Source organism: Rhodnius prolixus, unplaced genomic scaffold (assembly GCF_049639745.1).
Source record: "Rhodnius prolixus isolate KJV_2025 unplaced genomic scaffold, Rpr scaffold_7, whole genome shotgun sequence".
NCBI lineage: Eukaryota > Metazoa > Arthropoda > Insecta > Hemiptera > Reduviidae > Rhodnius > Rhodnius prolixus.
Genome location: NW_027411582.1, coordinates 32643090 through 32664179, shown reverse-complemented (window position 1 = coordinate 32664179; position 21090 = coordinate 32643090). Strand labels below are relative to the sequence as shown.

At 36.4% G+C, this 21090-nt stretch overlaps 1 protein-coding gene across 4 annotated transcripts in view; it reads left to right on the top strand.

Moving 5' to 3' along the window:
- Nucleotides 1-21090, top strand: part of LOC141447447 (leucine-rich repeat flightless-interacting protein 2) — a 127987-nt gene that overhangs the window by 55166 nt on the left and 51731 nt on the right. The window contains exon 1 of one of the 4 annotated variants that reach the window (XM_074114977.1): nt 9288-9792. The exons of the other annotated variants lie outside the window; for them this stretch is intronic. Coding sequence (XP_073971078.1) covers nt 9514-9792 — 279 coding nt within the window. The 5' untranslated portion in view covers nt 9288-9513. Of the gene's footprint in view, nt 1-9287; nt 9793-21090 lie in introns of those variants that run through there. 4 annotated transcript variants of the gene reach the window in all.

The following is a 21090-nucleotide window of genomic DNA, read 5'->3' as shown; positions in this document are numbered from 1 at the left end:
GAGAGTGAAATTTGCCGAAAAATATTTCAATGTAAATAGTGACTTTTGGAATGATATACTCTAGCGATGAATCAAAATTTAATGTTTTCCAGTCAGATGGAAGGGTTATGGTCTGGAGGAAAGCGAATGCTGAACTCGAAAAGAAGAATTTACAGCCAACTTTAAAGGGTTTTAAAGCTGCACCTCCGGGAGGTGGGTCAGTTCTGGTTTGGGGCTGGATGTCCGCATCAGGATTTGGAGAATTAGTGTTTATTGATGGAATGATGCACAAAATGGTTTATAGTAATATATTAAAATATAATTTGAAAAAAGTGCCCCAACATTTGGTATTTTAGGGTCTTCTAAATTCTACCAAGATAACGACCACAAACCTACGGCTTGGGTGATACGTCAGTGACTGTTATACAATTGCCCAAAAGTATTCCAAACCTCTCCGCAGTCACCAGATCTTAATCCCATTGAACATTTATGGCAATATTTAGCCAGTGCTTTAAGTAAACGAGTAATATCTAACAAAAATGAATTAAAACGATGTTTCCTGGAAGAATGGGAAAAAAATACCACCTGAATTAACCAAAAACTTGTTTCACCTATGCCTGATCGTTTGAGGGCTGTTGTAAGTCAAAAAGCAATTATTAAATTATTACCAACCAATTATTAAATAGTAGGAGATTTTAAATATTGAACATTTAAACTCTAGCACTTCTGGTGTCCCAATATTTTTGAGAGCCTTATTTTACACTTTTTCAAAAAGTGCAACCTAACAGTTTGGAATTTCATCGATTTATACTTATATATAATTTCCACAGATGTTGCTAATGTGATTTAAAAAAAAAAAAAATCCAAACTTTTGTATGTTGTTTTCATTTTCCTTTTAAATCATTTTGTAATAGGTGTCCCAATATTAATGGGAGTCACTGTAATCAGTATTTAATATTATAAATAATTTCTCTTTTCTAACTTTCATTTCATGTAGGCATAGTAATTACATTTGATGCGTTTAAATGCCAAAGCAGTTACAATTTTATTGTTATTATTAAAGGAAAGTTTAATTAGAAATTGTATTGTTTAATACAAGTACGCTCGTTGGTAGAATATCGAAACTAAAAAGTATCAAACCAACTTTCTTGGGTTATCAGTTTGAAAAAAATATGATTCCCCAAATTAATAACAGAAAGATCAGTTTGATCACTCAACTACAACAGAGTAAGACTTCCTGTGGCTAGGTTTTGTAGAGGAATTGGACGAACACTGTTGCCCGATTGGACAAGATGTTTGTATCTTCATTTTGTATTCTATAGACATTCGATTAGCTCTTCTGTATTTATTATTGCCTGTTTTATTTTTATTAATATTATTATTTTTTTGCTCTTTCATATTCTCTGTACTAATAGGCCGACCAACAATTTTCCTCTCTTTGCACTTTCCCAAGGGAAATTCTATTAAAGGGGGACTTATTGGTCTGGAAAGTTTTCTTGGGGAAGAGTTGATAGGCTTCTCTCTGAAGTTTATTTCATATAAAAGTGAGGTATAAATGTATTTATAAAATTCTGAATTAGATGTAAAGAAAACTACCGGTGCTTAGACCTGTAACTTTTAGTGGAATGATGAAAATTCGTTTAAAGGCAAAAGAGAAAAAAGAATTGAAATGCAATTTTCCAATGTTATGTATGTACTATAATAATAATTACATAAATATATTTTAAAATAAGAAGTGTTAAGTTAATGTATTTCGAGAACTATAATAAGGAAAAGTCCTGTGAGTTGTTAGCGGCAGATTTCCCCCACTTCCATCCCATTAGGACGGGCTTCTTCATTCCAAAAATTCCTTAAATAGTTTGAATGGCTACACTATGTTTAGGATGCTCCAAAAATATTTTTGCTAAATATAGTTAATAATAAATTTAGATGGTAATAACAATTAGTTTGATATTTGGGTAAGAAATGGGGCGATGGTATTTTGGAAATAACGAAGTATTATATAATTGGAGGCGTCGCTTATATCTCAGTGTTTTATATGCTAAGTGGCGTCTGCAACTATCATTAAAAAGCAAGAAATAAAAAAAAAGAAATATGTATACTCGTAAGATTTTTTATTCTATATTCCATTCACATATTTTTTTTATATACACCGATTTTTTATAATATATTTCCTTTGATACTCCCTCCTAGGCGCAACGGTAGCCGAGCGGTTAAGATACTAGACCCGCAATGCTAAGATGTATTGTTGGTTTAGTGGGTTCGATCCCCCGGGTCTGGGCCTTGGATTTTATTTAATGGTTAATATGACAAAATTAGCATTAAAGTATGTTTGCTAGTCGCCTCTGTCCTCGACACCTAAGTCATAAGCCTTCCTGAAAAAGTAGGCATTACTTTACCCCTTCCTAGTTTCTGGACGGCACAAAATTCTGGCCCCTCAAATGTAATTCGTTCAGTAGTAATCGCCTATTTTTGTTTGGTCCAGGTGGTGCTTAACTTTCAGCTACCTGTTACAAATCCTACGCTAATACCTCTGCATTGTATCTGCTGTTGTAGTGGTGTTCTAACAGTGGCTCGCGAGTCTCATGCGTCTCTTTGGCCCCCTTGAGTGTGGTCTTCCTCAAAATACCACTTGCGAGCGATTGAAGTTTCGTGGCCCGTAAGCAGAAATCGGTTTTCCGCCTGGACTAATCTGTTTTGAAGAAGTGGCGTTAGACACAGGGGTGTAGGTGAAATTACCATTCTATCACTCGGGACTCAGATCATGAGCGCACACTGCCTTCTGCACCGCTTTTGCTGTTTGTGGCAAGTTCTTTGAAAATGGGTGGTAATGATAATGCTTTAAAGTCGAGAAATTTGGCTCTCGGTTGACGAATGAGTTGGCCGACCGATTTTGCTATTAGTAGGTGTATCCATATACCCATGGCATTAGGGAACATTGGTTCTCCAACAACCAGATTCCTCTAAACTTATCAAAAAATGAACATTACAGGACAAAATCTGCAAAACAGAACAATTTGTACATCTTAGAAGCCTTACAGCAGTTCTGTAAAGTGACAATCTGGGAGAGTTCAGATGATTGATCGAGTATATTAAGAGTATAAGAACTGCTCTTAGAAATCTCCTTCTATTTGATTTAGTTTCGACTCTTTTTCCCCCCTCCCTTCTGTAACTCCTTCCTCTTCAAATGAATAGAGATAGAGATAGTTAATCACTGTCAAGGCCAAAACATCACTATCAATATTAAAGAAAGGTCATTTATGTTGACATTTATGTATTCTTTCACAAAATTACCTCATGACTTAATACACCGCCATTACACATTACAGTAACGTAATGGCTATATCAAACGCGTTTTTTTTTTAATTAATTTTTTATATCATTTATCTTGATATTCAATCTAATTTCTGTGGAAAGAAAGATTACTATGGCTCATTCTGTTTTATAACAAAATACTGTTCAATAATATCGTTCTATAATAGTACAGCTGTACGAGATTTATTTGATCAGCCGTGGCCACCTTGATAGCTATATAGAATTGGTTATATACTCGTATACATATACGAGTATTTGATCTATTTATCCTTATACCAATAGTACTACCGTCTTATCTAGCAACCACAATCCAGAAATAGCTCACTAGTTCCTAGAAATAGATCCAGAAATCTACAGTTCCACCTCAACTCCATAGAATAATGGTTTAAAAAAAATATAAAAATACAAAAAAATGGGCCGTTAAACTGAACTTGAAAAAATCTCAGCACTTCGGCGCTCTCCTCACCGTAGACGCATCATCGCTCTTTCTTCAAAGAGTCAAATTCCTTTACCAGTGAGTCAAGTAGAGCCCCACGCTGCGTTCAATAAAAAAGATTGGTTCCTTGGAATTCCTGTAGCTTACTTAAGAAAAAGGTTCTGACAATCAGGAAAGAGGCTAGAGTGGAAAACCGGTCAAAAAAATACCCTTCCTGGGCAACAAAAGAATTATTTTAGAGATGATTTTTTTGTTATAATTGTAAACAAAAAATCGATAATAGTATCCATTAGATTTGATTTCTTCATTTAATTGACATAACATCTCGTCTGATTGGATGTATCCAATTAAATAAACAATAAAATTTAATGGAGGCTTCTTTTTTCAAAAAATTAGAATTATTTCATAAGAAGTGAATTTCAAAATAACTTTAAAAATATAAAAATACTAGAAGCTAACAAAATACTTATTTATTTAAGTTATACTTAAAACCCGACTAGGGTGGGGTATGGTCAAATATAAATGCTTAAATCTCTTAAGGAATCCAGTTCTGTCATCCTTAAAATTCTACAATCCCCCGGTAGTTAATGCTTCCTTCTTTTGGTATCCAATAGAAAAATCCCATGCACGAAGGTCCTTAACATTCCTTTGAGGTCATAAAAGTTGCCCAAAACCTGTTGCAATTGAAAAATTTCCAGCCACTCACAGTGGTCCAGTAATGAAAGAGGTTTTTTTGTGTGAAAAAGAGCCACCTGGAGAGTGCCACTTTATGAAATCGATTTATTTATTTTCTTTTAAGTGGCAGATTTTCCTTAAACTACTTTGTACGTTCATTGTGCTCATATAGATTAATGCTTATTGTTTCAAAAAAATTTCAAAAAAAAAAGAAGAAGAAGAAAATAGTGGAGCTTAAAGGTAGTTTTAAAGGAAAGGTTGGTTTCCCTCAAAAATATCATTTAAATGTAACAATGCGCCTGATATCCAGGCAGACGAAGCTGCGATTGTACAAGACCCTGATCCGCCCAGTCTCAGACATACAGCTCTGAAACCTGGGCCACATCTAAAACAGATGAGAGAGGCCCCTCCTAGTCTTCGAAAGGAAAATACTGCGGCGAATTTTCGGTGAGACAGGAATGGAGGGAATCTCGGACGAATCAGGAGCTGTATGTAATGTTTTAAAGAAATAGATATGGTTAAATTCATGAAATTAAGCTAGACTTCAGTGGGCTATGGGCATGTGGTTAGAATGAGGGACGCGAGGACATCCCAAAGAAGATGACGGATGAGCACCTCCATGAAGTTAGCGAGAGTTTGGAGGCCTGAAGCTGCGCTGGGCGGACGGTGTTGCAGGTGATGCTAGGTCGTTGTTGAATATCGCCAACTGGAGAGCGGCAGCAAAGAGCAGGACTGACTGGCCGGAAACTGGTTCGAGGAGGCCAAGACTCAGCAATGAGTTGTCGCGCCATTGGATGATGATGATGTAACATTGCGGCCTTATTATCGTGGATTAATACCAATAGATTATAGAATGTATGAGAAAATTCGGAATTTGATGAATCAATCGATTTTATGGGGGGGTTTTCCCGCACAAAATAGTTGCAAACCACAAATTTTATTGCGTTTTAATTGCGGTTTGGAGGAGAAAATCTTTCCGCATGATTTACTCCCAGAAATTTTTGATTTTTCTTTATAAATAAATTTTATTTAAAATTTTAATGAATGGAAAAAACAAAACAAAACAAAACAAAACATGGCAGTTCATAGTAATGCACACAGACATACACACACGCACACTTTGTCCGGACAAATGATTACGTCATAACCTGGATTTAGCACAGTTATGTAACGGACTGGTTAAAGGGTGGTAAAAGGTCATGTGCATTTTAAATCACCTTAAAAAAATAATTACTTTTTCCCCCCAATATAACTTTGCTTGGGGGGGTAGTAGACAATTATCGCCCCCCCAATTGGAAATAAATCATTCGTAGAGGTTAATTACTTTAGCTAGTTAATTTTTTTTTTTGAGAATTCTATATCTTCGCAAAAATATGTTTAAATGCCAAACAGGTGCAGTTTTTTGCATCGCTAGGCTTTATTCTACTGTGATTGCATTTTTCTGACTTTTCTGTTTAGAGCCTTGAAATGAATTTCTATTGAATTAGTTCTAGTAAAGATTTCACAAGTTTATCGTCTCGTTTAATGTCATAAATGGTGAAAGAATATTGGAAAAATCTTAGATACTGTTGTAGATCCGGAGATTTGGTGGCATAGATTTGAATCCAAGCTAATTTTTTTTTGTGCTACACATATCGTTATTTGCTTTACTTTACCCACTTCCTCTTCTCTAATTTCCGGTTTCGAGTTTCAACATAAATATTCGGTTTCTTTGAGGTCATCTAAGACTCCGTTAAAGTGGTTTTTTTATAAAATGTATCAAGTCAAAAATTACAGTAAGAGAAAGATTGATCCATAAATCCATATTTTATACTAAAATTTTGTATTATACAAAAAACATGTTTGTATAAATTGTGTTGCTATTGAGGAAAATTATACTTGATGTATAGCTAGGAGCTGTGGGGCTACTCGCAGTTCGCCCACATTCCCCCTAGCTGGTTGGACATTTGTGTCCCTCGGGCGACCGACTCCCAACCACTGCCTCATTTTGACGCAGTAAAATTTATACTTGAACTACGACGACTAAAAACCTACGCTCGTTAGGTTAACTTTTTATTTATTTATTAGTTTCATTCACCATTATATATGTGAAGTGAAGGGAATTTATTTTTTATAATATATATTTTTATTTTTTAAATGTTTAAACTTAAAATGAGGATTATTTTTTTTCATATTTCAAAGAAATTGCGTTTGTTGATTTATTTTTGCGCATGATACATAAAAATGCATTTGTCTTCAATTAGTTTTTGGCTTAGTCATTCAAGGTCAGGTTGGATATTAAAGCGCATTTTTTGAGAGAGTCTGAAACGACGTACTCCTGCTGGCTACTTTTTACATCATTTAGTGCAGATCGTCCAACTATCCTGTGCTTCTAAGCTTGTCCAATGAGACCACTTACTTGGTTTTCTCTACCAAGCCAATTGGCATACCATTTTAGAGACTGCAAAATGTTGCCCTTAATTTGGGCTGAGTAGAGAGAAACCAATGCTGCAGTATCTATCGGGATTTTCCTGGCCTGACTGCCTTGGATAGTGATGGCGAACCTATGACACGCGTGTCAGTGCTGACACGCATCTTCAAAGATAAAAAATTTCATAATTCAAATATTTGTCTCTCATAACGGCCAGATTAATAAAAATATTATTACTTACGTTAATAATACAAATAATTAACTTAAAAAAACAGAGTAGTAGACGCCATATCTTCCTCTCTGGAGCGGAAACAATATTGCTGTGGGGCCTTTCTCGACGTGGCTCAGGCCTTTGATCGAGTCTGGCACCCAGGACTATTGTGGAAGTTAAAGAGTGCTCTTCCATCAACTTATTACTTAATTCTACTATCATTTCTTACCGACCGCTTCTTTAAGATAAGTTGTGGATCTGCCTCTTCCGACTACTCTCTGGCACGGGCTGGTGTACCTCAAGGTAGTATTCTCGGACCGCTCCTCTATACTGTGTACACATCCGACCTACCAACTGACTCAAACACACTGCTCTGCACTTACGCTGACGATACTGCTATTCTCTCTTCTAACTCAGACGCCACTACCGCTTCCTCTCATCTACAATCTCCTCATATACACAAACTAGAACCCTGGGCCAAAAAGTGGAGAGTCAAATTCAATCCTCAAAAGTGCGAACAGATAACTTTTACTTTGCGTCGTAATTCTTGTCCCTCTATAAGTCTTAACTCAATTCCTCTTCCTTCTGCTAATTTAGTTCGCTACCTTGGGATGTACATCGACAAAAGACTAACGTGGAATCCGCACACTAAACTCAAAAGACTTGAACTCAACCGACGAAACAAATTACTACTGCGACTAATTGGCAGACAATCCAAACTACCACTGGAACATAAACGACTAATATACAACAGCGTACTTAAACCGATCTGGACTTATGGACTTGAACTGTGGGGTTCAGCCAAACATTCCAATTCACAAAGAATACAGTCCTTCCAATCAAAAATACTCCGTCAGATTACGAATTCTCCATTTTATGTCTCTAACTCCACCCTCCATAACGATCTCAAAATCTCATACGTAACTGACGAATCTAAATCTAAATATAGAAAATTCTTTGACTCTCTTCCATTCTGTACCAATCCTCTTATTCAAAATCTTGCCTCCACAACGATTCCAGATTGTCCTCCACGTCGATTGAAACGCTGTTGGCCTCGTGACCATCTCCAGTAATGTAAGGAACTCCAGCGAGAGTGTTGCCGGAGGGCAGCTTCTCTCCTCAAGCTGATCCAGCCATAATGTCTTCTTTCATCTTATTCACTGATTGCATTTTATTCTTTTGTAGATTGTGAATAACAAATAAATTACAAAAAAAAAAAAAAAAAAAAAAAAATAATAATTATAAAAATATCTTTTTTTTTTTATTTAGTCTTTACTTTTGTGATGTGTGGACACGCCACGAAAATTATGTTTCGATTTTTCAAAATTTTGACTTTTGTCTTTGCCCAGACAGATGAGGCTATTGGCTAAATCGGCTAAAACTCTGCTTGCTTCCAAATTAATAAGTTAGAAAAGGGACTGCCCTAGCAATCCCCTGTTGAAAAAAGGACTATATCGTACGTGAAGCTTTTCTTCTAACTTGAAGTGCCCTAATTCCAGTCGATGTCCGCTCAGGAAACTCCGTACTGCAGAAAGTTCAAAAAAGAAATGCTCTGGCTTTTGTCAGTTTTATCAGTGTCCTTAAACTTTGTGAGCACTTAAGGGAGAATCTAAACTGAGGATTTTCCACCATTCTCGTGGTTCTAATCGTGTCGTACCTCATGTAGATTGCTAACCCTCCTTTACGAGGACTCCTCTTCGTTAGCTTCGACTTCTTTTCTTTCAGGGACAAAATACTAGTCAGCTTTATTGCTTACCTTACTGGTTTCCAAGCTACGCTCAATTTGTCCAATGATCAGCATTGCTTGATGTCATGCCTTCTGTTATTTATACCAAATAATAAGCCCTTCACTCTCTTATAATACAAGTCTCTTGCAACTGAGAACGACGTAGGGATGACTCCTATTATTTTATTTAAATTATTCTATTGTACCTGTATGAAATTTGTATATGCCTATAGAACCTACTACGATCTGTGGGAGCCAATTGAAGATTATTAAGTTATCGCTCCCCTCCTGTGATTTTAGTTCTAGACATATTTCGTTCGAAGACATAATAACGACATAGAATGGAAAAGAAAACACTAAATGTCCATCAATTCAATCAGAAAATTGTCATCAGCGCGTGTATATAATGAAGAAGGAATTGAAAGAAGAAGAAATGTGAAGGGTAAAAGAAGATATCTGGGTGTGTTGTTGCCCCCCACCTTGATAAGCTAGCCATGTGGTGGGGTATGGCGGCCGAACTAGACCGGCAGCTCTGTAGCCTGAGGAGTCCAAGACGAGGCACGATAGCAGTCGTGCGACGGATGTACGTGAGTAGTGTCGTGAAAATACTAGTGAATGGTTTCGCGTTCGAATCCCCCATTAAGAAAGAGCTATTTTATTTTATTTTTTTATTTTAATTTATTTCTGCCAGTTTTAATGTAGTGATAAATTGTGGAAAGTGTTTTGCCCAAAACAAACCATAAATAAATAAATCACCAGATATGTCCAGCGGTGAACAATCAACACGCTATGTCTCAATAGTGGATTTAACAACATCAGAGTGTCTATCAGATGGATCGACGGAATCTGGTGTATGTCTAGAAGAAGAGACACCATCCTCAGTGACACTGATCCGTCTAGAAGGTAGACCGCCATCAATTTATGATGGTGATGGTGAGGATGAGGAGAATGATGAAGAAGAGGACGATGATGTGGACGATGATTGTGACAATCATTCTTCTGGCAATCATCACCTGTTGAATGGTGTCGCTTCAGAGCATGTATGGATTAAAACATTTTCAATTAATTTAATGCTACTAACTTAAAAAATCTCTTTACTACTTTGTGTATTATGTAAGCATACGGTTTGCAGAAATGAGCTCACCGTGGAAATACATGATCAGAGATTCTCAAAAAATGTAAAATTGGTGATCTAAAACACCCACATCTTTCATATTTCCTTAAAAATTCCATTAAAATCTTGTAAGTCGTGGTCTATCAAGATGCTTGTTCCAAGATTTCCATTGCTACGTCCGCTTCCACTGTGCACTCAATCTACGCCCCACAGTCCTGTAAGAAAGTAATTCTTGCACCCATACTGAACACGATATACTCAGTTGAGCTCTTCCCTTCCAAAAATATCTTAACCTACATATCCCTAGAATATTGCAATCCTATTCAATAATCAAGATCCAGTAATTGTATCCTGATCCTTTCAGGTTCATCCCTGGATCTTGGTCCCACAAAGGGGGAATGTAGATTAATGTAGACAGTACTTACTACGTATCGTTTACTCCTAATAGAAAATTATTCCCTGCTACTAGAATGTTGACCCAGTAGCATACATCCCGGCCTGTTATCTCATCAAGTGACTGTATTGTAATCCACATACTAATCCATAGGGGGTACCCATTGTTCAAGAGACTTACCCAACAATCGTAACTGACCCTTAAAAACAAATAAAAAAAAGGGGGGGCAGATTAAACTCCCTCTGATGATGACTGTAATCCCGAAACCGTTCAGGGATTGTAATCAAACATGCTGCTTACTTAAGACGGATATACTCGTTTGTTATCGCATCAAGACTTTACAGACCTCCCAGGACCACAAAGCGTTCAAACCTAAAAACCAATCCAATCCTTCCAAAGCCAAAAGAATCATTCTAACCATTACTGTTACCCCCTCATAACGAGACCTAGGAATCCCTGACCTTGCCCAATCCCGTTTACACCTGTCAATGGCCAAAAAACAAACTATAGATCTCCTTTAGGAGATCTCATAACAAAGAAATTATCCTCAGAACGTATTAAATAAATAGAAACGGCTGAGCATGCACTGCTTATTTAATTTAGGTTATACTACGTCATCTAATACGGCATTCTTGGCTTCCATATATAAAACTGATATGACGTATTGTAATTCTTTGTTAATAATGAAATAAATCCTTGCATCGTCATTTATTTTCGTAATATTAATCTAATTAATAAATTGTCTTCAGAATGCATTTCATTTATTTTATTTTACTTATTTATTTAAGATTACAGACTGAAAATCGGAATACATTTTTTAATCATTCAATTGCTTTTTTAGTAGGATTTATTCTATTTTGTAGCTTAAATTGCTTAACACATAAGCTGCTAATTCGAAACCAAATCATGTCAAATGCTCATATTTTGAAACCATAGTGAATAAATTCTAAAATTAATACAGCTTCCTTTTTGGAACTTATATCTTCTTTTCTCTCTGTGTTCCGAGAGTGTTTCATATTGAACTAGGTCACAGTCGTGCTTTACTGAAGAGTAGTTTAGTATTCCAGAGTTTTGTTGGGGGAAGATAAGCCGGGTAGGCAGGCAGATGCATTCGGCCAGCTGGTTGGGGGCTCCATATATCATGTGTGTTTGTACACCCCAATATTTTGTTTCATCGAGAGGTTTTAGAACTGTTTAACACTAGATTTAGTTGTTTTTGTGGGGAGGGGGTTTAGAAAACAAAGTATCCACTATTTTTTAGAAAAACATACAGTGGTCAAAAAAAGTATTCTTACACTAAGTTTTCTTACTTTATCTACTGAACTTTTGTTTCTAGGATGACTATTTCTTCAGCACTGAAATCGAAGATAGTAACAATGAATTTAATGCTCTCATTTTCTTTTATAAACATAAAGTATTGAGTAAAAAGCAGAAAAATAAAACCCTATTGAAAATTCATGGTCTTGTTTGGAGCGAAAAATTCGAAAATTGAAAATGTTCTTCCAGAAAAGAGTTCATAACCAATTTAAAGAAATCATGGGCCGAAATCACATCTCAAGAGACACTAAACCTGATGGAATCTATGCCAAGGAGGCTTCAGGCAATAACAAATGCAAAGGGATTGCTTACAAAATATTAGGTCTTTAGTTTTGCGTTAATTATAACATTCAGACTGAGTGTATGAATACTTATTTTGCATACAATAAATTATTTTTCTGCTTTTTACTGAATTCTTTATGTTTATAAAAGAAAATGAGAGCATTAAATTCATTGTTACTATCTTCGATTTCAGTGCTGAAGAAATAGTCATCCTAGAAACGAAAGTTCAGTAGATAAAGTAAGAAAACTTAGTGTATGAATACTTTTTTTGACCACTGTACATTTTTACTCCCAATGTTGGTGTAAGAAGTAATAGTAAATCTATTTGTGGATTATTGAGTTAATCTATTTCCTGTTTCAAAGAACATTGGTAGATTGGATTAGATTCCATGAGGGTGGCCCCAGAAGCTGTAAGCCGCCATTCAAAGGGTCTGTTGTGAAATCTACTACGTATCTAGAGTCCCACCTAATCTAATCCTAGCTGTTTAGACTTACAAGTCTGGTGAGGGGCTCCCTTGTTTTCAAAAACTGTTAGGAACAATATTTTGGTTGTTTTAAATTTTAAATTTTGAGTTATTCACCGGAAATGACCATATATATATAAAATATTTGTTCTTATCTAGAGTCCCACCTAATCTAATCCTAGCTGTTTAGACTTACAAGTCTGGTGAGGGGCTCCCTTGTTTTCAAAAACCGTTAGGAACAATATTTTGGTTGTTTTAAATTTTGAGTTATTCACCGGAAATGACCATATATATATATATATATATAAAATATTTGTTCTTATAAAATTTGAGGTATGCCGCCGGTGCTTTGTATATTTTTATGTGATGGCTCTAAAAACGAATTGAACACTGCACTTTCAAACTTAATACTTGATTGCTTTCCCTGGGACTCAACAGGATGTTAGCCACGAAATTCTCTCCACCGGAAGTAGCACATTACTTAAGTACATTTTTTTCTGAGTCACTTTATAGTAAAATACATTTGACTTTAGTTGTAATTAAAAATAGTTCTCGCTCTAAAGCATAATGTAGGGTTTTACGAGCTCCAGTTTTATAGAAGATACAGAATAGTTGGAATATTTAGAATTTCAGCGAGAGAAAGTGTTCATGTTCACCTCTTCTTTCTTAATTAAAGAGATATCCTTTTCAAAAAGAGAGAGAGAAGTTCTATTAATTCCTGTTAATTAATTATTAAATCATCTCTTCATCTTTTTTACGTAATTAGCGACCTGATGTTAATAATATTTTAGAAATTTGAAATTCAAAAAACACGAGATTAATTAAAGCATGTCTTAAAAAAACATGGCGAATAACTTTCACAAAAGATTTTGCTCGACGCAAAAATTATCTTCCTGTTATTATTAATTATTGATATTTTTTTATTTTATTTTATCACTTTCTCTGTTTGTAATAATATTGGTGGGAACTTGCGCATTACAGCTGTTCTTAAAATTTTAATCGATTTTCTTGTGTCTTTCTGGTGATTTTATATCGATAAAAAATTAATCCTGAAATCTTCTTCTAACATATTAGGCTTCCTAGATCTAAGACAAAGAGAAAGAGAAGAATAATGTTTTGAAATTTGGTGGTTTTGTAAGACGCTAAAACTTGTATCAATATCTTGCTCTCTCTACAGTTGAGAAAACTATGAAATTTCTGAACATTATAGGGAACATTGGTCTTTACAATTGGATGAAATATTGTCGTTTTTACTCACGTGGAACCTACACACTAGACTTAAAAGACAAGCAATGACGAAACGTGTGAAACTGCTTTACAGACTACTTGGACGACGCTCCAAATTACCCATTGAACTCGAAAAGTTTAATATACAGTACTATCCTCAAACCTATGTAGACTTAACAGGACTAGAGCTTTGGGGTTCAGCCAAACCTACAATACATACGGACTGTACAAGACATTTCAGTCAAAACTACTGCCGACAGATAGCTGACTCTTCTTTCTACGGTGATTAACCTCACTCTTCACACCGACCTCAACATTCCCTTCATAGACCAACTCGCCAAGACTGAATACCAAAAATTCCATACTACTCTTTCGACTAGCTCTAATCCTCTTGTACAGTCTTTCGCTTCCTCTGACATCCCTAATACTCCTCGCCGACTGAATCGTCAGTAGCCTTGCGACTTCCTTGTAGTCTGAAGAACTAAACGCCATTATTCTCCTATCTCTCCTCTCTCCTATAGAGAGTGCTACCGCTGGGTAGTTTCTCTCCTCCTGCTCTCCGCCCGCACCAGTTCATCACTCTCTCCTCCTCACATTCTCTTCTCTCCTATACAGAGTGCTACCGCTGGGTAGTTTCTCTCCTCCTGCTCTCCTCCCGCACCAGTTCATCACTCTCTCCTCCTCACATTCTCCTGTCTCCTATAGAGAGTGCTACCGCTGGGTAGTTTCTCTCCTCCTGCTCTCCTCCCGCACCAGTTCATCACTCTCTCCATATTTACTTATTGTATATGTTTATACAGATTGTAAATTATAAAATAAATAAATAAAATTACCGTATTAAGTGCCTATATTAGAGAAGATATAAGGTTTTGAAATTTGGTGGTTTTACAAGACTTCAACTTTTCTAGGCCATTTTCTAGGAGCCTATGTACCGTGTTCTAGGAGAGCTATCTGTATATATATACATGCTGAATGCAAAACGTCAAAAAAATTTGATTTTCCCCATTTGTTATTATTGTTAATATTTTTTTATTATTATTATTATTATTTTGGCGCATCAACTGCTTTGGTCATTAGCCCCATATTATTATTAATATTGTTATTGTCGTTGAAATTAATTTTTTTTACCCAAAAAGAGCTCTAATTTTCGTAATCTATGTCCACAAATACTTTATTTTAGTTTTTAATTTAACCACTGAAATTCTTTGCTGTGCAACATCTCTCTTAATCGATTAACAGTTGAAATTATTATTCTCAATCCAGTAATTAAATTTTTAGTAGATATACAAAATTTGTGACGTGATAATTATCATGATGTAATTTTCACGAATTGCAGTAAGTGAATTTCGTGTTCGGGTCATTGGCGTTCGGAGCTTTTCTCTGTGCACTGCCGGGCTTCCGTACAGAGTTCTCTCGTCACAGACATCGAGAGCTAAGAAGCTCCTAGGAAGAGAAAATCAGCTGGAATCTTCAAGTATAAGCTAATCACTGAGATAATCACTTCCTTTTACTTATAATTAACTGCATTTATTCTAATCATTTAGCATTTATAAAAATCTTAAATTTTTTACTGTAGTAATAAATTGACCTATTTAAAGTTTATTTTTCACAATAAACTATTGCCAAAAGTAATTAACAGTTCTAGCATTATGTAGCCAAATTTGTAATTAGAAATGAAATTCAGTTCTACTTTTCTGTGCGGGGGCGACATATATTTAAATTATTTATTTTGCCAAGTTGTTCTGTGTGAATTGTGTTTCGTCTATTTATAGGAAATGAACCAGCTAGAGTGTTCCGCTTGTTCATTGCCGCCCAACTTTTTGAGTGTTTGATCGTATGGTTGGGACGAAAAAAATTGGTCTTTTAAGAGATTGCTTAGATGAGTAGGTATATTAAATTCTCACCCTCAAGTAATCTGAGTTTGGATTGTATTTGGAAGTCTTAGCGCATTGTCTTACTTCATCAGAAACCCATCAGGTCATATATTTATGTTGCATTTTCTTCCTAACAGTCACAGTGGTCAGTTATCCAGGGGTTCCACTCAGACAGACGATTAACAATGGAATTCCCCCTCAAACTATCAAAACGTTGCTAAGTTACTGGGCTCAAAAAAACAATTATACATTTATTGCAGCTCTAACTTGGAGTGCAGGATATTGTCTTGTATTATACAGAACCGAGAAACGTCTGTTTGTCTCTCTGTCGCATTCCTTCAAAAACCAAAAACCCTTTGTACATTTTGACTATGACAATAATAGTCAGAGTCCTCTTACGTCTTTTCCCCCATATTATCTGTACCCAAATAAAAATCTCTCATAACTCAGATTCTGCTTTCTAGTTTAAATCCACTCTTTCAAGATCTCCCATTGGCTTGCCACCACAGGACAGAGACCGACGAAGGAGTTCATCAAGGGGTTATTCGCCGAAGCTAACTGCAGATTTAATCCGTCAAGGCCGTGGGGCTTTAAGGATAATTGTAGGCCTGTTAACCGGCCACTGCAGGCTTAGAAAACACATGCATCGTATGGGCCTGGCAGATGATAGCCTCTGTAGGTTCTGTCAGGAAGAGAAGGAAACGGTACTGCACGTGTTGTGTCAGCGTGAGGGGCTGGTCTGGGCTAAGGATGTTACTTCTCGGGGAGGGAAAACCAAGGCCTGTAAGCTTTACCCAAGAGTCGCTCTCCAGAATTAAGAGTCTGATTAAACGGACGCGTCTGGAGGGCGAGCTCTAGAGAAGGGGGGCCACAATAGATCCAAAGGGGTCGGAGTGGCGTAGGTCTCGTAAGGCCGCCCTATTAGAATCTTAATCTTGTCGCTTTAATTGTTTATTAGTGCTCTGTCATCGTTGAATAATAATAATAATAATAATAATAATATTTATTTTACATATGAAATATTTACAAATTACAAAATGAAAATATTGTACGGCTTGGAAAATCCGTCAGCCGGAGTCGATGTTACTATAATACAAAGAGAAAAGAAAAACAAATAAACCAAAAAATAATAATAGTAATAATAAACAAAAAATATGACAGACCTAGAAATAAAAATAAAACAAAATAAGCAATATATAACAGAATTATAAATTAATAATTAAACTCCTGAACCAGCTGATACCGATAAGACCAGGCATGGCGAGCATATTTAATAAGAGGTTGCCAATTTCGCGTTCCATTTAGGAAAGAAATCAATTGTTCTCTCGTAGGTACTGAACGTCCGAGATAGAGTCTCCGGATCTCAGAAAGAATTGAGCAGTCACCAAGAAAGTGAACCACGTCCTCAATGCACCTTGAATTACACAGAGAACAAAGTTCAATCTCCCTAGGCAGCCATGACGTATGATTCAGGTAGACAAGCTCACATCTTAACTTAAAAATCCAGCGGAGTTCAGTTAGAGTTAGACCCAAGGAATTATCTTCATTCAAGTGACAAAGGCTAAATGAGTGGTCAAGTTCTCTGTATAAAAGGAAGCGGGACGAAAAAGAGACGCGGTCCAGAAACCCCCGACGATGAGCTGCTTTCATCTTAATCAACAGGGAGGCTAATTGATCCTTCCACGCAGGTATATTTTCCACAGAGGCCACAAAATCGCAGGAATACTTCTGAGCCAAGTCTATCCAATGTCGAAACCAGAAAATCTTTTTATTGATAATCTCCAACGCCAAGATTCTCGGTAAGCGGCACTGGGGGAGATCTAAGACTCTTAAAATATATTTAAAATGGAGTTTCAAAGTAAATACCTCCAACAGGTCCACAGCGGTCTCAATGTAAAGCATATAATTAGGCGAAGATGAAGGAAGTGCAAATAATTTTTTAATAAAAAATCTTTGGAGACTCTCTACAACATCATACCTTTGAAATCCCCAGACCTGGGCAGCATAACATACCACTGAACGACAGATGGAGTTAAAAACTTGGAATTTAAATGGAAGAGGTATAGTACCTTGCGAGAGATAGCCAGACCAGACGAGATTAAGGATTCTCTTCGAGGATGCCACCTTCTCTGCAAGATGGGTGTTGAGCGAAAGACGAGGCGTCAGGGTTACACCCAGATATTTATATCTATTAACAATCTCCACTGGATGATTTTTGTAATACCATTTTTCTGATGCGGCCAGTCTGCCTCCCCTTCTGAAAATTAAAACCTTAGATTTATTAAGGTTGACACAGAGATTCCATAAGTCACAATAACTTGCTAGAATATTAATATTTCTCTGTAGACTCTTTGGGTTATCGGCAAGAAGGACCACATCGTCAGCACACATTAAAATTTTGATTGAAGTGTTAGAAATATGAATGCCGCCCTCAAGTAACGCTGGGAGATCATCCAGGAAGAGAGAAAAAAGTAAAGGACTCAGAAGGCAGCCCTGCCTTACTCCACTCTGCACTTCATCGTTGAATGGAGTCCCTTAGCCTCAAGGTAACGCGCTTAGTTCACGCATTTTTCTGTTTTGCTAAGGCCAAAGTGTAAAACTCATTGAAAAGAAAAAAGGGTTAAACTTCTGCTCAAAACTTTCTTAGAGTATTAACGCATTTTTCTTAATGCTTGATAAGTGAATTATTGTAACATAATCAGAAAATATTTCAGATATCATCAACCTTGAAGGCGTGTTCTATTTGAAACAGTTGTAGCAACATTTATTGTTAGAAATAAAGAGATTAAGCCACGGCTAACTTTATCTTCGGTTCGGTAAAGTGCCCTGCCGAAAGGAAGTGAACATCTCGTCCTTCACAGCTTCCTTAATTGGCTACATCCCTTTCACTAATAATAACTTGAAGATAAGGGTTCCTTACAACTGAGCTGGATAGTTTTCTGTTTAAGGAAGTGAAAATAATCTATACACACATGTCTAATATTGTTAAAGCTTCATTTATTAACATCATACTTCCTTCCTTCGGTAAATCTGGAAGTTTCCAGAGAGAAGTAAAACCCCGAAGGCAATAAATCCCATTAATACGTCATGTCCGGTTTTATTTCTCTTTAATAAACATTTTAGCTTCTTAATAGTATCCTTGGAATATCTAATTTGCCAGCAACAAAATGTTGTTGTTATATCTTTTCTTGAATCTCTGTCTTTCTCCTGCGTCTGAAACGGTAGTTGTTTTTTTTTTTTAAATTTGTACGAGGGGGTACCCAAAAATAACCGGAATTGCGTGGCCGCGCATGGAGCTTATGTAGTACGCATTTCTGCCGCTAGACGTGTATAGCGCAATTCCTTGCCAGTTCAGTCCTGCCTGTGTTGTCTGCCTGGCTTGTTCTGTTCATCTGCAGTGATTGTTTTTACCAGCGCTGTTTTGTTCTTTTTTCGTTTTTTATGATGGCAAGTTTAAGTGAACAACGTGCAGCTCTGAAATTTTGTTTTCTACTCGGCAAAAATGCTGCTGAAAGTGTTTTAATGTTGAAAACAGCTTACAAAGATGACGCTATGGGAAAAACTCAAGTATACGAGTGGTTTACTCGGTTTAAAAATGGCGACATGTCGATTGATGACAAACCTCGTTCTGGACGTCCATCAACTGCCCGAATCGACGAAAATGTTGAAAAAATTCGAGAGCTGGTGTTCACAGACCGTCAACAGACAATTGATCAACTGTCAGAGAGTAGTGGGTTATCTTGGAGCTCGGTTCAGCGAATTTTAACGGAAGATTTGGGGATGAAAAGGGTTGCTGCCAAGTTTGTTCCTCGAGTTCTGACTGACAATCAAAAAGAACATCGAGTTGAAACATGTCGTGCTTTGAAACAACAGCTTGAAACTGATCCAGACTTTCTGTCAAAGGTCATTACTGGTGATGAGTCATGGTGCTATGGTTATGACCCAGAAACAAAGCAACAGTCGAGCCAATGGAAGACGTCATCTTCACCCCGACCAAAAAAATGTCGTCAAGTCAAGTCAAACATCAAAACAATGCTGATTTGCTTTTTTGATGCAAAAGGCGTAGTCCATTCAGAGTTTGTCCCCCCAGGTCAGACCGTCAATCAAACCTTGTATTTGGAAGTTTTGAAAAGATTGCGCAATAGTGTTCGCCAAAAAAGACCCGATTTGTGGCAAACAGGAGACTGGTTCTTCCACCACGACAATGCACCTGCACACACAGCCATCTCTGTTACACAGTTTTTGGCTAAAAATGGCATGGTTACGCTGCCCCACGCACCTTACTCGCCTGACCTGGCTCCGTGCGACTTTTTCTTATTTCCACGCATGAAAAAGAGCATGAAAGGTCACCGATTTGACAACATTGAAGAGGTCAAGAAAAAAACGAAGAAGGAGCTGTCAGCCATTTCTAAAGATGACTACAAAAAATGTTTCGAACAGTGGAAGCACCGGTGGGACAAATGTATTAGTTGTAATGGATAGTATTTTGAAGGGGATAAGGTTGTTCTGTAAAAAATTTGTAAATAAATAGCTTTTAAAAAATAATTCCGGTTTTTTTTGGGTACCCCCTCGTATGTCTGTCACTTAAATGTAGTTAGATTGGTTCCACTATAGGAGCCAATAAAAAGCTGTCGGTCAAAATGTGCAAACCGGAAATGCTGGTTTACTGGCTCGTTATTGCACAAATGCAGGCTTGTAACTTTTTTTTTTTTAATACAAAAATTGTCCAATGAAAGGGTTTCTTAAGGCAGTTCTGTGCGAGATTTTGTTTGGGTCTTACTTCCTTTTAAAGTTCCACTTATATTTTTAGAAAGTATGGATTCTGTACTTTGTAACATTAATATGGATTAACTACGTAATTAAAATTTCTGGACCAGGAAGTTAGTTAAACGGAAGTGACATTTTCAAAGGGAACTGTTCCCCAAGTTCCATATAATTAGACTGAACTCTTGGGTGTTTTTCTTTATCTTTAGATTACATTAAATTTAAAAGATTTTGAGAGGGAGTAAGGAGGGGAGACGTTAATCGAGTGACTTCCCTTAAAACCAAATCGATTTAGTAACAATTCTGAGTTCAAACTAAAATTCACTAAAGATTGAAACACGTTGCTTACTTGATCTCAAACTTAAGGAATTATTTATTATCGTATTCTTTGCTAGGTTCTCTTTAGACAAAAAAATGCAATAAAGAAAATAACCTTCATTAGTGATTGCATTTATTGACCGTCCGTTTTTAAATAATAAAAATGATTACGTTGCAATTAGGAAAGTTTATGCATATCATTTTTTATTTTTATTAGTTAATTTCTTGAAAAATATCTTTTATTAGATTAATAAAAATCGTTTCTTTTGTGTTTTTCTTTTGTGGTTAATATATTTCCTTGTAACTGTGACAATCATCACATCCGCATATACAGGGTGTATGCAGGGGAGTGGTGGAAACTTCAGGAGGTGATTCAGCAGCTCAAATGCAACAAAAAATATTCTCTTCACTATGGCCCGATTCGCAATAGTGTCCAAGATATTTGCATTTTTAACTTTTCTGGTCGATATTCGCGTTTTTCACCATAAAAAATGGCCGTAACTTTTCTATCCTTTATCCTACCACAAATCTGCTGATTCCAAACGAAAGAGCATTAAATTTCCTATAAATCTGCTCAACGCAGA